General features: G+C 36.6%; 1 protein-coding gene and 1 pseudogene across 2 annotated transcripts; both read right to left on the bottom strand.

Annotated features, from left to right (window-relative positions):
- Positions 1-3,192: 3,192 nt before the first annotated feature.
- Positions 3,193-5,016, bottom strand: LOC103948605 (GDSL esterase/lipase 1). 2 transcript variants are annotated; one of them, XM_048563986.1, is made up of 5 exons: positions 4,754-5,016; positions 4,541-4,662; positions 4,086-4,316; positions 3,748-3,969; positions 3,193-3,624 (listed from the first exon to the last, which is right to left on the bottom strand). In XM_048563986.1, the coding sequence occupies exons 1-5, from the start codon at positions 5,004-5,006 to the stop codon at positions 3,427-3,429; spliced, it is 1,026 nt and encodes a 341-aa protein (XP_048419943.1). In that variant the 5' UTR covers positions 5,007-5,016; the 3' UTR covers positions 3,193-3,426. The 2 variants fall into 2 exon arrangements, with proteins under 2 accessions (XP_048419943.1, XP_009357929.2); XM_009359654.2 differs by having other exon boundaries at positions 3,224-3,624; positions 3,714-3,969.
- A 3,006-nt stretch (positions 5,017-8,022) lies between these two features.
- Positions 8,023-13,644, bottom strand: LOC125480904 (annotated as a pseudogene).
- Positions 13,645-15,183: the final 1,539 nt, after the last annotated feature.

Here is a 15,183-nt window from a genome sequence, read left to right as displayed (position 1 = left end):
TTTTTTTACTTAGAATCCCCGCAAACAACTTAAAATCAAGAAACAAACTAGAGAGATAGCACCAATGGAAGACCTCAATAACTGGGTAAGCTTCGAACTTTTTCTCCTAGTCGGCGAAGAAGTCGATCTCTTCTCCGTGAGGCCGTCGAGGGAGGTGGTGCTGTCGTCATCCTTCTTGATCATCTTTGCCAAAGCCCTGCTGGCGTCCTTGCAGCTAATATCGCGTCTGCACTGACGAAGAAGCCGAAGTCATGACGATGAATGGTGGTAGTTGGAGTCCGCATAGAGACCTTCAGATTGATGCTTGAATGGGGGATTCGAGATTGAGAGAAGAGTCCACTGACTTAGGAAATATCGATGATTCGATAGTGGGGAGAGAGACCGAGAGTAAGATTTGTTTTAAATCAATGGTGGAGATTTAATCTCCATATAATGGACGGTACCAACGGTCTTGGTCGATGGTCCTTTTTTTTTTTCAGAAATTTGAAATCAGCCTGTCTCGCCAATTACATGGACTCGCCTCAGCTCGCCCCGTTTTGAGTTTACAAAATCTGTACCAGCCCCGAACTGACTGAACCCGGCCCACCCCGCAGGTCCTAGGCCCGTTTGTCTAGCCCTACTCTTGATGGCCCTAAAAATTAATAAATTTATTTAATTCTGATTATGTCCTTGAATGAAAAGACAATAAAGGATAAATATTCCCACCCAATCACTCATACCAAAACCAAACCCTAAAAACATGTAAATTAAAACCTCTTCCCACCTAGCACTCACGCCAAAAGCCTCAAAAAACCCAACTCCATCATCTTCCAAGTTTTTTTGATGCATTGATACATATATTTGAAGAATGAACAACGAAGACGTGGCAATCTAGAAGAGGCATGGAACCATTTTTTAAAAGATTTAATCGTGCTCTATAATTTGAGATTTTTTGGTATCGTGAAATGTTCGGCAGATCGGGACCAACCGAACACAGAACTAAAGTTGTTTTCTTTAATTTATATTCGGCAAGAATTTTACCGAATATTACTTGATAAGTTTGGTGCTGTGTACCCAAAATTTCTTGTGAGTTTGGTTAGATAGTTATGAACACTGGGTTTTCTCTTTCAGGAACAAACTACTCTCGAAGAAATTTGTATTAGGTGATAAGTTAAATACATGCTTAATGTACAAGTATGGTGAGAAAATATGGTCTAATTGCTATATTAATTACATAGGACGGATATGTGGCACTACTTTTTTTTTGTACACAACTTTTGACACACATTTGTGTGGGCCCCATTCCGTAATGTTTTTAATAATTCAAATCGTCTCTCTTTTAGGACATCATTCATAGGTCATTATTGAAAAAAATTAGACAAATCCAATATTATTAAGACATTCATTCGCAGTAACAAAAGTAAACGAATACGGTTCTACAAAGAAAACCTGAAACTCTTAATCCAACAGTCATATGGTTTCAAAATTGAGTGATTTTTGGTAGATATGATCTTTGAGAGAAAATCTAAAAAATAGACAGTTCGGATCGTTGAAATACATTACGAAGCGCTCCAAAGAAACATGTGTAAAAAATTATGTAAAAAAATTAGTACCATGGATCTGTCCCCCTAATTACACATAAGAGTTACAAAATAAATAATAATATTTTGTAGACAAATAGTTTCAAAATCATAATCAATGCACTGCTAATGCACATGAGAAATTGGGAAAGAAAATCTCGAAAAATAAGCTCAAGTCAAGAATTTGGTTCTTTTTCCAGTTTTATGCTTCCTTATAGTGCTCATGATTTATTGGTACTCGTCTCCAAAAATACAATTATCACCTCTTTACAATAGTAGCACTCTAAATTATAAGATTCCAGCGAACTACAATTATGTTGAACTCGCTCATACTCACTTAATCTCTAAGTATGGAATGATCTCATATAGTGGCGGATCCAGAATTTTAAACTAAAGAGATCCTAATAATAAAGGTAAAAAAATTTATAAATAAAAATAACATTGAAAAGTTAAATTATAATACATTTCCTTCATGAATCATACGCAAACAACATTATAAGCTATAAAATTCTAATTCAAGCATCTACGATGATGTTTCATAGTCTGAAAATGTTCCATTTGCAAATATGCTGTTTGCTTGAAAAACATTTCCATGTTTCTTATCTCTACACTACACATTAGAATACCAAAAATTCTTATTTGACTCTTGAACCAAATGGTGGTGGTGTGGATATTTGAAACAAATTGAGATTTGATATTCGAGTAAAATTAAAATATGAGTTTGGGTGGGATTTTTGGATTTTAGGGTTTTGAGAATTGGGAAATTGAGGATTGGATATGCGAAAATTGGGGGTTTTAGGTTTTGGATGGGGACAGGGATGAGTAAGGTATGGGGATTTGCGAAGAGTGACGGGGGTCTTCGGGACTTAAAACAAAAAGGAAGCAAGCGACAGCGTTTTGCCGTTGTCTAATGTTTTTTTTAATTTTTTAAAAAAGGTTTTAATTAGTTGGCTAAAATGTGCGTCTCGGGCCAAGGCTTAAAAGGGTAAAATTTTATTTCTTCCTCCGCGCGTTCGTCTTCCCCATGAGGATGCCATTGCTGCAGCTGCACAACCTTCGTTCGAGTAAGAGGGTCCCTGAAAAATTTCAAGCAACGATTCAAGGGTCTTCGAGGGGTCTTGGGACCTCCCAGGTCCCTCTGTGGATCCACCATTGATCTCATATGAACTTGTATGACTCAACTAATTAATTGATTAATGACTCAATGCAATCGAGCCTTTATATAGATGTGGAAATGATATTTCTTCATAATAGTTGTTGATAAGACCCAATTCTCAGAAACCCTATTTAACCTGCAAGTAGCACAAGAATGACTACGGAAGAAGAGGGAAGGAAGAGAGGAGGCAAAGCTCCAATATCTTTTTGTATTGATTTGTATTGTGTAAAACTGATTTGCCTTCATTTCTAGGAGCTACGCTCCTTTTATACAAAGTCACCATCCTTTTAAATGCCAGCTGGCATATTAATTAATTCCTAGCATAAAACCTAAATTATATTTTTTCTCTTCAATTTAAAAGGAAAGATTGTTCTCTGTCTCCTTAATTGAACAGTCACAACCATATTTCTGAATGATCACAACCCATCAAATACTATTTCCACTCAAATAAAATAATTCAATTCAGTTTGAAACCTTTACAAACCCATCAAATACTATCAAATACTACTAACTAAAGATTGATCAAGATTATGCAATAGTAGTTGTTATAATGAGGATGTATTTATTTTTGAATTATTCAATGCAAATGGGATGTATTTATTTTGAATCAGAAGTGGTGTCTGCAACAAAATGCAGAATTGCTTACGAAACTAATAAACCCACATTTGGTCTAAGGATCAAATAGCTCCGTCAAATGAATGCTAGTCCCAGTCACATACGGAGTTCCACTCCACCATAGCTTGGACAGTATCTGATAAACCCTTTCTGTTGGGTGTCCAGAGTCAAAGAAAACATATTCAGTAACATTTTCACATAATTGAAATTCTGCGGAGCCTGCCTTCCCACCACAGTTCGAAATTCCTCTGTATGGACCAGAGCCACAGCACGCCGCCTTTCCTTCCTTGAAACCTTTACAGCATAATAATAACAAAATGAATATTAAAAACAATCTGAGAAGCTAAATCAAAACGGAGAATGCATCACGGCTAATACTTTACCGTATTTTAATGGATTGCCAATAATCTCATTTACTTGATCATAGAAATTTGCGTTTGAATATCTGAATCCTTGGAGCTTGGTCTTTAGCTTAAGAAGGTCTTTAGCAAGTACTCTACTGTGTAGTTTCACTAATGCTGTAACTTCTTCCACGCAGCTACCTAAGCTTTCTGGTTTAAGTATTCTCATGCTAGGTGCACAACCGAGAGGAAAGCCGTTTGCAAAACCAAATTTCCTTCCTCCCTTCTTGTATATTTCCTGACAAATGTATGTGAAGTAGATTAACTCATCCGAACTTTCAAAAGAAGAAAACTAGTATCACATTGTATCATGTGTATTATATATTTTTGAGAAAGTAAACAGAATGCATTTACTTCGATCACATTGGTGAGATTTCCAATCACCATGCCAACATATTCTTCATGTGAGTGGGATTCAAACAAAGTTGAATTTGTTCCGAATGGGATGAAGTAATCATTGCTTCCAATGCTAATCAAGTAAACAGCGTTTGATAGAAATGTGTAAGCTTCTGCATCGCCTAGTTTGTGCCTCAACTGCTTCTCGACGTTCTTGAAATAACTTAGTTGAGTTTTAAGGTCTATCACCTGTATACAAGAATGACAAGGTCATGCTAATGAAGAGAGGACACAATATATATTGGCAAAATGAGTAGTCTTAACAAATGATGGAACATATTCGATAGATGGAAGTTAAATTTAACATGGCATTGCGCGGTAAAAATAAAAATTAATGATTTTTATATAGAATCTAAGTGCTGTAAAAATAATAACACATAAGAAGGCATATATATATAAGCAAGACCACATACAAATCCTTGATAGGTTTCTGCAAGAGCACCCGCTCCACCAGATGCAAAGTTCACCCCATAAATATAATTGTCGAACCCGGGTTGTAAATACGGCGTTATAAATGGCAATTTTGCATACTCAGCTGCACCATTAATAGAAATTTTAAAATCATTTGTACATAAATTATTCACTAGTATTAGATATATAACAATTCATTATTTACAGCATCTCACCGATGAAATCCGGAATTAGACGACCATCAGAAGCTCTACCGGTGGCGTAATTGAAGAAGGTTTCCCCATATGGCCAAATATTTGACTGAAAGCTACTGGAAGTATTGATGTAGTTATTATTTCCGACATCAAATAGTGAATCACCAAAGATGAACAAGGCTGCATGCTTTTTCTCGCCATGGCTGTAGCTGCTTGGAATAAGAAGGCTTGCACAGAAAGCCAGAATACATATTTGGAGCCTTAATGTTGCCATTTTTGTTCTGGTTTTGTATGTGTTATATCTTCGATCCCTTGGTTCATATATATAGGTGTCTGATTTTCTTGCGCAAAAAGTAAATGACTAATTTGTTTAGTCCAATATAGGTGCTCATAACATAATTTAATGTATACGAAGTTACGAATTTCAAACAATACTAATATTATAATAACAAATTTGGACTTGGAATTTTGGTGTGGCTTGGCTAATCGCATACGTAAACGAATTTCAACCAGTACCGTTCACAGGGAGTCTGCCAAATTAGAAGGTTCATTGATCTATATGTCTTGTACTTTAATAATTGTATTGTACCATGAGATGAATGTTGATAATAAATCTCATGTTAATGAGAGGATGGATGTTCATGGATTTATAAGTAGGGCCACGCCCCCATAGTGCCTATTTGTTTTATGGTGGAGTCTCAATTTTCTTCAATGAAAAATAAAAACCACTTAATACTCCTCTTTCTTTGTTACTTATGTGGCTAACAAATTCTATGTCAAATTATTATGGCCGGTCTATTATGTTAACCAAAAAAGAAAATAAAATAGTTTCAGATAGTGCTTTGAGATTGCAAGGATTTAACAAAGAAGACTTTGTATGGCCAGAGTCAAAGAATATTCAGTAACATTGTGACATAAACAATAATGTATGACACCTCTCTTCCCTTCACAGCTCAAAGTTCTTCGATATGGACCATTGCCACTTGATAGAAGCATATTCATGTGACTTAAATGGCTTGTTCTCGTGCATTTACATTATGTTTCTTTAGTTATTTTAGTACTTTATGCTTCTTTTGTGTGTTTTCAGGTTCTAAGGGCAAAGTATGCAAAAGGATGCATTTTGGAGCCTTTTGGAGCAAATTAGAGATTGGAATGAATATCATATGCTTAAAGCCAAGTAGATGGACGAAATTGAAGACCAAAGGAGGCTAGGAATAAATAAAGAGATGAAGAAATGAAAATGAAGAACAAAGAGTTCACATTCACCACCAATTCAACACATGCAGCCATTCACCCCTTCTCTCCAACCTTGCCGTGCACATCATCATAAACAATCAGCCATTCCACATGCATTTCCACCCACATGCACTTTAATCATTCAATCACACCATTCTATCCATTCATTCAGCCACAAGCAACACCACACACCAATTCTATCCCTTGTGCCGTGCATCCTCTCACCAAGAAATCATTCATTACACATGCATTCATCAACATATCTAGCTGTCACTCACATGCATTTCCTTCATCATTTCCAACCCACATGCACCCAGAAATCATCCTTGCCGTGCACATTCACTCACCACAAACAAGTCACATGCATTTCCACCCCACATGTCCCTTTAATCATTCAAACATGCACCCTTTATTCTTTCATTAATTAAACCATTCAGCCACATTTTCACCAACAACAAGCATCATTGCCGTGCCTTTCCAGATTTCCAGCATCCCATAATCATTCACACCCCTTTAATCCACATGCAGCCACATATTCATTCCACATGCACATTCACCCCTTTCTCCACACCAAAACCGTGCACATACATTTCCCTTGTGCAATTCCAGCTTTCCACAACATATCTAGCTGTCATTGCACATACTTTCACATTCATTTCCAGCACCAAACATCCCATGCCGTGCATTCCCTTTCATTTCAGCCAAGTCACATGCATTCCCTTCATAAATCAGCCACATGCATTCCCCTTTGATTTTCCAGCTTTCCACCAAGTTCCTAGCTGTCATATTCCCTCTTTTTCACCTATAAATAAGCATCCATTGCAGCCACAATGGATGGACTCTTCCATTTTTCAGAAAATCATCCACAAACACCAACCATTTCCTTGTTGCCGTGTACTCCCTATTAATCCAAACACCACCAGAAATCATTCCTTGTGCCGTGGCTTTCCCCTTCCATTTTCACCACTCCCCAAACCATTCACACCATCAAACTATCCTTAGACCTTGTGCTACAACAAAGAGGAAGAGAAGCGGGCCTAAACGTTCATACAATTCAAGTTTGAGTTGTTGGAATGTTTAGGTGTTTCTTTTCCTTTGAATTCAATGTTTAATTTCAATTCTCTTTGTTTTGTACGTATGAGGAACTAAACCCCCCTTGGCTAGGGGGGAATTCGAAAATATATGTTTATGCTTGCACTATGATTTGATTACTTCTAATTGCGTTTCATAAGTTGTGAATTCAATTTGTTTAACTGTTTGATTGATAACTTATTTATGTATGTTTATTGAGAGTGCACGCTTAATTTTCATGCATGAATATGACGCTAGAATATAAGTGAGTTTCACCTAATAGTTATGAACTTATATTCACAAGTAGTGGAGGTTGCTTATAAACAATCGCGTTAAATGAATTCTTGGCAAGAGTATCATGCATTCATAGTTACAATTGCCTCGTCAACACTTATAATTTTCATAGAACATAATGATCTCTCATTGTATCTCTTCTATGCATTCATGTTGAGAACCATTGGAGAATGATTTGAATTGTCGCATGCATCATCCAATTCAATAACATAAGGAAAATTTGAGAGTTAATTAGTGCATCACGGTTAACTTGGGGTGTTGAGAATTCATGGTTTATTGAAAAGCAATTAGAAATCATTTTGTATGCAAGTATAACATGTGTGGAGATGAACCCCTTAGTTAGCTTCCCATCCATTCATTTCCGTCAAATTCGTATTTACAATTTGTTTTCTTTACAATTTGTGCATTTTAGTTTAAATTCGTCCAAACTAAATTCCCCCCCCCCCAATACTTTGTTTAGTCTTAGTCTTAATCTATCTTATTTTGAGTTTTGCATTCTTTGAAGTCTAGTATAGTGTTTGAAACTTGTTTTTACGTTTTTGAGTCAGTTTCCAAGTGATTTGCAATCCCTCCTAATCCCCGGTTAAGAACGATCCCTACTTACATACTTACTACAATTGATAAAAAAGAGGTTAATTTGTGTGCGTATAATTCTCGCATCACCACTCCCTCCCTCAATGTTGGTATTTAGTTTACAAACTAATACCAAATAATGTGATAAGTTTACAAACTATATTCCACCTCTCTAATTTCACTCTTAAAAAAATTAAAGAAAGAAACAAGAATATTTGATAAAAAGAAAATAGACCCTGATTTATTTGAATGAAGAGTTACAATTCTTATTGGCTGAATCAAGTCAGCTAATCGATTAGAATTTCTTCCCTTCTGTTGGTGTAGAGAATTAGAATACAGAAAAGACCAAATGTTCACCATAACTTGGACACTTTCCGGTGAACCTTTCCGATAAACCTTTTCGGTTGGATGGAAAGAGTCGAAAAAACACACATTCAGTAGCATTGTGACATAACAGATATTCAGTCACACCTCTCTTTCCTCTACAAGTATAAATTGCTCCTTATGGACCAGATCCACATCATGCAGTCTTTCCTTCTCTCAAACCTTTAAAACATAATAATAACAAAATTAAAAAAGAATCATGACTTATTAACTTATGAAAAAAACCAAACAAGAGAAACTAAAACTAAAAGCAGAAGGTGTTAAAGTTTGTATCTTTCTCTCTGTGTGTGTGTGAGAGGTAATTTTAGAACAAGGAAATGAAGAACAAATCAAGAGGCTTTCAGAGAAGAGTGCTCAAGCTAGTCATGGCAACTCAGCAAGCCTTTCATTGAAGGGTAGTGCTATCCACCCACTCATTTTACTTCTCATAGATCTGTCTTAATTTTCGGCTCGGTCGGATCAAATGAATTAAAGAAGATCAATGATAAAAAATTAACAAGATGTATGAAAAGTAAAAATGAGTGTGTGAATAACATTATCTTTCACTAAATCAACATCGGATTCTTCATACATTCTTATCCCTTGTTCTTCCCTACAAAACAGAGACAGCTACTTCGAGAGCAACCTAAGCCCTTCAAATTAAGAACCTACTCTGGTGCATACACCTGTAGACTAAGTCAACACCTAATCCACCAACAACAAAATAAAAGCTAGCCGTTACATAGAGACTAGCCGTCGGAATTCAAACAGAAACACAAACAGATGTCATGTGTTCCAAGTTGTCCTATTTAGTTCCAACAGAAGGCACAATAGGTAGCTATATATTGGCTTATTATATTAACACTCTACGAATTATTGAATAAACTTTACATACTTAATACACTATATATTTGTTTTTTCAATTAAAAATTATCTTAATACACCTCACATACTTCCTCATAATACCCTCACACCCTACTTTCTTAATATAGACCTTACATTTTCTACATGCACCCCATATTTTCTATACACCTCACATTTCTCAAATCTTATAAAACTTTTAATTTGGACAAAAAATGCCGACTGAAATTTTGACAAAAGATGCCGCCTGAGATTTAAAGCATATGTGGGCTGTTTTTAATTCCACCATTAAAACCCATGTCATCTTTTTTTAATATTTGGTGGTTATTTTAGGTGTTTAATTCTTCATGTAATCCCTGTGATCCCTAAAAGATGAATACGAACATAGAAGCTAGAATAACGCATCAAAAGCAAGATTTAATAATTATCGATGTCGTCAAAATTCCTATAACAATAAAAAAAATTAAAGTCTTATCTCATGTGAAGCTTCCGATATCGATTTCGTGTTTCATTCGTTAAAAATAATTTTTCTCAATCAAGATGTTTGTACTTTCATTGGTTATAATTTTGTTCAACAATGAAGGATCGGATGAGTTTTGATAGTTGAAGAAGATAAATAATACGTTAAAAGTGATTTTGGGTGTATATAGAATTTTTTATTGTTTATTTTTTTTAACCTTATAAGATCAAAATTGCCATTGTATAATAGAGTAAATAAGTTATTTAATATTAAATTTTAATGTGGGGTGCATTCAACATTTTAAGGGATGCTAATATAAAAAGCCCTATATATTCCATATTTTGGTGGGGTGATTAATTATTTCTTTTAGGTTAGTGTAGAGATCAATCTTTGAGTATTCGAATCCTTGGAGCTCTCTCCACAGCTTTAGTCGGAGTTTAGCAAGTACATTATTGTGAAGTTCACTAGTGGTGTAACTTCTTCCGTAGAGGGGCCTGTATCTCCTGGTTTATGTACTCTTGGGCTCGGTAGATTAGCGAGAGGCGGCAAGGTTGAAAATCGAAATTTCCTTCATCCTTTCTTGTATATTTCCTGACAAAATGCATACGAAGTAACTCATCCCAAATATTCATAAAAAAATTCATGTGTTATGTATGTGAGGTTGCCAATAACCAAGCCAACATATTCTTCATTGCTAAAATTGGATGCTAGTGGAGACAAATAGTGATTGCCTCCAATGCTAATTATGTAAACAGTTTTGGACAGCAATGTGTAGGCTTCTGCATCATCTGGTTTGTGCCTCAACTGCTTCTCCACCTTCCTGAATCGACTTATTTGAGTTTTTAAGGTCTGTCACCTGAGAAAGAAAAAAATCGAAACAATCAAATCATGCCAATTGCAAACCCCTGAAGTTTTTGGGATCATCACGGCTTGCATGGAAGAATTATAGCCTTCTTTTCATTTTTATGTTTAAAAATTAAATATTAATTTGATCTTTTCCTATTTACTTATAATTTTTTTTATTGTTAGATATGTTTTTTATTGTTAGATAATTAATTAAAGGGGTAAAGTTTTCCTTGAAGGGATTATGTGAAAGTGAATTAAAATTTAGGGATGTTAGTGTAATTTTTAAACCTGAAGGATTTTTGTGAAAACTCAAAAAACTTCAAGAGGTGTTTGGATTATTAACCCGGAATAAAATTTGCTTTTGAAGTAAGGTTGAAGTAGTTATTATTTCCAGCATCAAAGATGGAATCCCCAAAAATAAAAAGGGGTACATGTTTTCTTGGCGTGCCATGACTTTGGGTTGTGATAAGGCTAGCAAAGAAGGTAAAGGCAAAGACTTGGATCCTTATAGTCTCATTTGATATGTATAGTTATACACACAAGGGCATCAGGAAGCAGTCCTTACTTCTTATTGTGTTAAAAAATCTAATAACAAGTAACCATATTTTTTTTACTAACGTGGCATTAAGATGCCCTAAAACAAAGTAACCATGTGTTTTACCTTTGTGGTTTCCCCCAAAAAAGAAATAAAGTAACTGTGGAGCAAAAAATAATCAAGAAAATTGTAGAAGTGACACGTGAACTTTTAGGTGAAAATGACAAAATTACCTTCAAGGCACACCGAGATTCCCACACGCATGCAACGGACAATTACTGCTTAATCAAGGAAGAGTCAAAGGTGATCAAAATGATATTTATTCAAATCCCTCTCATCACACCTCATCAAATCTTCACTCAAAAGGTAACTCCCAATTATCCTATTTAAATTAGATTGATTACCAAGTTAATTGCAAGATATTATTGTAGACATCGAAATTTCGGTGAAATAATCGACATCTACATTAAGGGACTTCAAAACGCATCTTCTACACGTGACAAATACATGTATATGACGCGCCTTGAAGTGGGGGCATTTGTAGACATCAAAATTTCGGTGAAATAAGTGTTGACCAATAATTAAAATTTCAACGTTCACGTATCACATAAATTTTACACATATCATGTAACTCAACAAAAATCGAACAAAATCTGAAAAGTCATCAAATAGGACATGTGTCAACACTTGGCAGAAATGATTTATTTCATCTGAATATTATATTCAAAATTAGGCCTTGAAAAAGTCTATAAATAGAAGCCAATTTCATTCATTTCATTTCACCAATTGACATCACACCAAAATCTTAAGCTTTGAAATTCTAAAACTCTCAAGCAAATCCCAAAGGATCAAGAAAGCCCTCTTCGTTCTTCGTCAAATCCTCCTTCAAGATCAAGCCCCGATGGCCCTTGAAGAAACTTCCCTTAACTTTCAAGATCAAGGCCCAACGACCCTTGAAGAAAGTGTTCATCGTTCATCATCCGTTCATTCTAAGATCAAGCCCCAACGACCATTTGGATCAACAACATCAACAAATTCACACACCCGTTCTTCAAGATCAAGCCCAAAAGCCCTTGAAGATCCGTTCATCCTAAGATCAAGCCCTGACGGCCCCTTGGATCAACAACATCAACAAATCCACACAACTGTTCATCCCTAGATCAAGCCCCTACGACCCTTTGGATCAACAACTTATTCACAAATCTACACCTTACGAAGATAGAATCAGAGGATCAAATTGTAAAAGAGATTGTAACCCTAAAATCAATACAAAATATTATTTTGTACACGTGTTCTTGTTTCAGGAAAATTCGTGTTTACAATTATTTCACATAATATCTTGCAATTAAACTCATAATTCTACCAATAATGGCCAGTCCCTATTTCTCCAAAGAGGGCCGGCCACACCCCTATACATAACCTCATTCTCCCACTAAAATGCTAATTCATTCTTTCCCCAAAAATTCCTAAACACTTTCTCTCTCGAGTTCTAACTTTGACATTTGAGATTCTTCAGCCAAAGCCCCCCCTCACCCCCAAAAAAAATTCATTGTGGGCGCATGAGGTTTTAGGCCTTAATTTTATGTGTTATTATTCTGTAGGTGCATTTTCGTCAAAGGAGAAGACGGCGGAAATTTGCATCCACAAATTGGTGCTTTCATTGAGAGTCTTGATTCACATGCTCGAAGAAGACTCTGGCATTCAAAGTTTCTCATTTCTTGTTCATTTGTAGATTTTTTGTACGTTCTTATTCCTAGAATTTTTTTATAAAGTTCTTTGAATAAATGTAAAAGAAAAGTACAATGACTAGAGATTCAGAAAACACAACGAATGGAATTTCCTAAGTTCATGAATTTGGACCAAGGGGTGGAGATCGTGATGTAGCCCTACCACGATGATCCACGAGGCTCAATGTGACGGCTAGTGGAGTCGCACCACCCTGGTAGCCACCACGGTAGCAACCACCGTAGCAACCCTTGGCGAGCCCACGACCCACGGTGAGTAGTGAGTAGCTAGGCAGCCACAAGCCCACACCATTGTGTAGCAGCAACCCCATATGCCAAAGGCGGCCCAAGCTACTACCCCAGTAATGTAGGCCCAAGCACTGCACTTCTTTACTCAACCCACTACCCAAGCTGTTTAAGCCTATCGCTCCCGAGCTGAGCCCAGGCCTAGCGCCCATGCACATCGCATGTGGAGCAGCCCACACAAGTAGCCCAGCCTACGCTAGCGGTCCGACCTGCTCCGGTAACTCGACCTGCTCCTGCGGCCCAATCCGAGATCCAGCCCACTCCCGAGGCTTTCTAAGTGTTCCAAACCTGTTTAAGATTGGTTTAACCGTCCCGGCTTCAAATTTCTAGACTGACTATTGAACCAGGGGTATTTTCACCTTAATTTTTAGTAGATTTTACATATCCTAACTTAAATCTCGCGCTCGGAGTCCATTACACTTCCATTGCTCAAGGAGACGCACACCGTCCAAGCTTTTCTATTTGGGTGAATCACACTTGTCATGACAAGTCATAGAGTTGACGAGCACCCTTGCGCAGCAGATGATCTTGGTGAATCAGCTTTTGTAGCACACTAAGATGCAGCGTGCCCCAACTGAGGTGTCCCGAAGTAGGACAAGGGCAGACGACGAACCTCTCTAGTAGCATCCCGAAAAGCAGCCATTCGACTAGTCACAAATCGAGCGTTGTGGTAGTGTACACTCTCGACTAGGCCCCCTAGATAGCGTATACTCTTGTCTTAGCGCGCAGAGGAGCGTGCACTCTCGGTTAGGCCCATGAATGAGCATACATTCACGGTTAGGGCCACACTCCGATAATCAACATGAGCAGCCTTCTAGGCGAAATGTTCATTTGCGGTTAAGCCCGCAAGGAGCATCCTCCACCTTACATCAGAGTAGGCAGCATGATGGACAGAGAGAAGCAGTTACTCAATCTTGCTTAAGTTCAATTGGTAACCTGTGAGAAATTCGTTCGCCTACTAGAAACGTACCACATTCACCGTAGCCGCGACATAGATGAACCAAACACATGGAAGAGTAGCCTGGACCAGTAGGTCACGATCGGGGGTAGCGGAGAGCTCCACTACCCTAACGAAGGTAAATTCAGGAAGAAGTAGAGAGGCTCATGACCAAACGATTGCGCGATTTCCTACTGAATTCTCTTGCTAGTGTCTGCATTGTCATTTGCATGGTATTGGGTCAATTTCCATTCATGTGGGGATTGTTGGAAAATCTAATAATAATATTATTATATTAAATTTATTAATTGAATAGAAATTAGAAGTGGAGCCTTTTGGTAGAAAGATATGTCTACTCAAATGAAGAGTTGCAGCTTTTGACTCTTCATGAATAGTCACATACTTTCCAAAGAGGTATCTCACATTCTATAAATAAGGAAGCCTCCTATAATCACAAAAGAACTTTCATTGTTTTACATAATCATACATATAGTGTACTAAATATTAGAGTCTCATTGAGTCTATACGAGAGGGTTTTCAACACAATTGTGGTTCATGGAGCCTTGTGATTTGAAGTGCTACTATTACAAGGACGTGGTCGTTGTATCTTGGGAGACATGCGCCGATCAACCATGAGCACCATAGTGGGGCATAAACTTGTCTTAAGGACAAAGTGTCCAACACTTGCCTCGACCGTATTTTCAAGGTTTTTCTAATCCATTATGTCATGTTCATTTAGCATTGGTTACTCATGTGCATGCATTAATTTTAATATATAATTGCATGAGTTATTTCTGAAATTTTTATGTGATTTAATATAGCAATTTGACCCTAATTTTTCCAACAAAGACATACATACATTAATTTATTGAAACCTAATGTTAGGGAGACTAAATTTTTAATCAAATTTTGTAAACCATATGATTACGTTATTACTTAAGTGTTAATTAACGTACTTATTTTATATTGGTGACACATCATATAGTTTGCAACTTTAGTCTAACAATTTGGTTTATCTAGCATTACTCTTTGTTGAGGGTACTTGAAATGGACATAGGTGTTAACTACTAATTATAATCAAACAAGAGGGAAAAAAAAGGGCTTTTATAACAAATGGTCATTGAAATTGACCCACCCCATTAAGATGGTCCTTGAAATTGAAAATCGATCAATGTAGTCCTTAAAAATTGACGTCGCAAATTAATGTAGTCATTCCATCATAATTTTGTTAAAATTTCTATTATA

This window comes from the organism of the source record quoted next, unplaced genomic scaffold (assembly GCF_019419815.1).
Source record: "Pyrus x bretschneideri cultivar Hongxiangsu unplaced genomic scaffold, Pyrus_bretschneideri_v1 Contig37, whole genome shotgun sequence".
NCBI classification, from domain to species: Eukaryota; Viridiplantae; Streptophyta; class Magnoliopsida; order Rosales; family Rosaceae; genus Pyrus; species Pyrus x bretschneideri.
The sequence above is the reverse complement of the archived record's forward strand: the minus strand, read 5'-3'. Positions and strand labels throughout refer to the sequence as shown.

Coding starts and splice junctions, on each gene's coding strand:
- LOC103948605 (XM_009359654.2), bottom strand. CDS start 5,006: ATGGCAACATTAAGGCTCCAAATATGTATTCTGGCTTTCTGTGCAAGC. Junction 4,317..4,540: donor CAGAAACCTATCAAGGATTT/GTATGTGGTCTT, acceptor TCTTGTATACAG/GTGATAGACCTTAAAACTCA. Junction 3,625..3,713: donor TGGCAATCCATTAAAATACG/GTAAAGTATTAG, acceptor TATGCTGTAAAG/GTTTCAAGGAAGGAAAGGCG.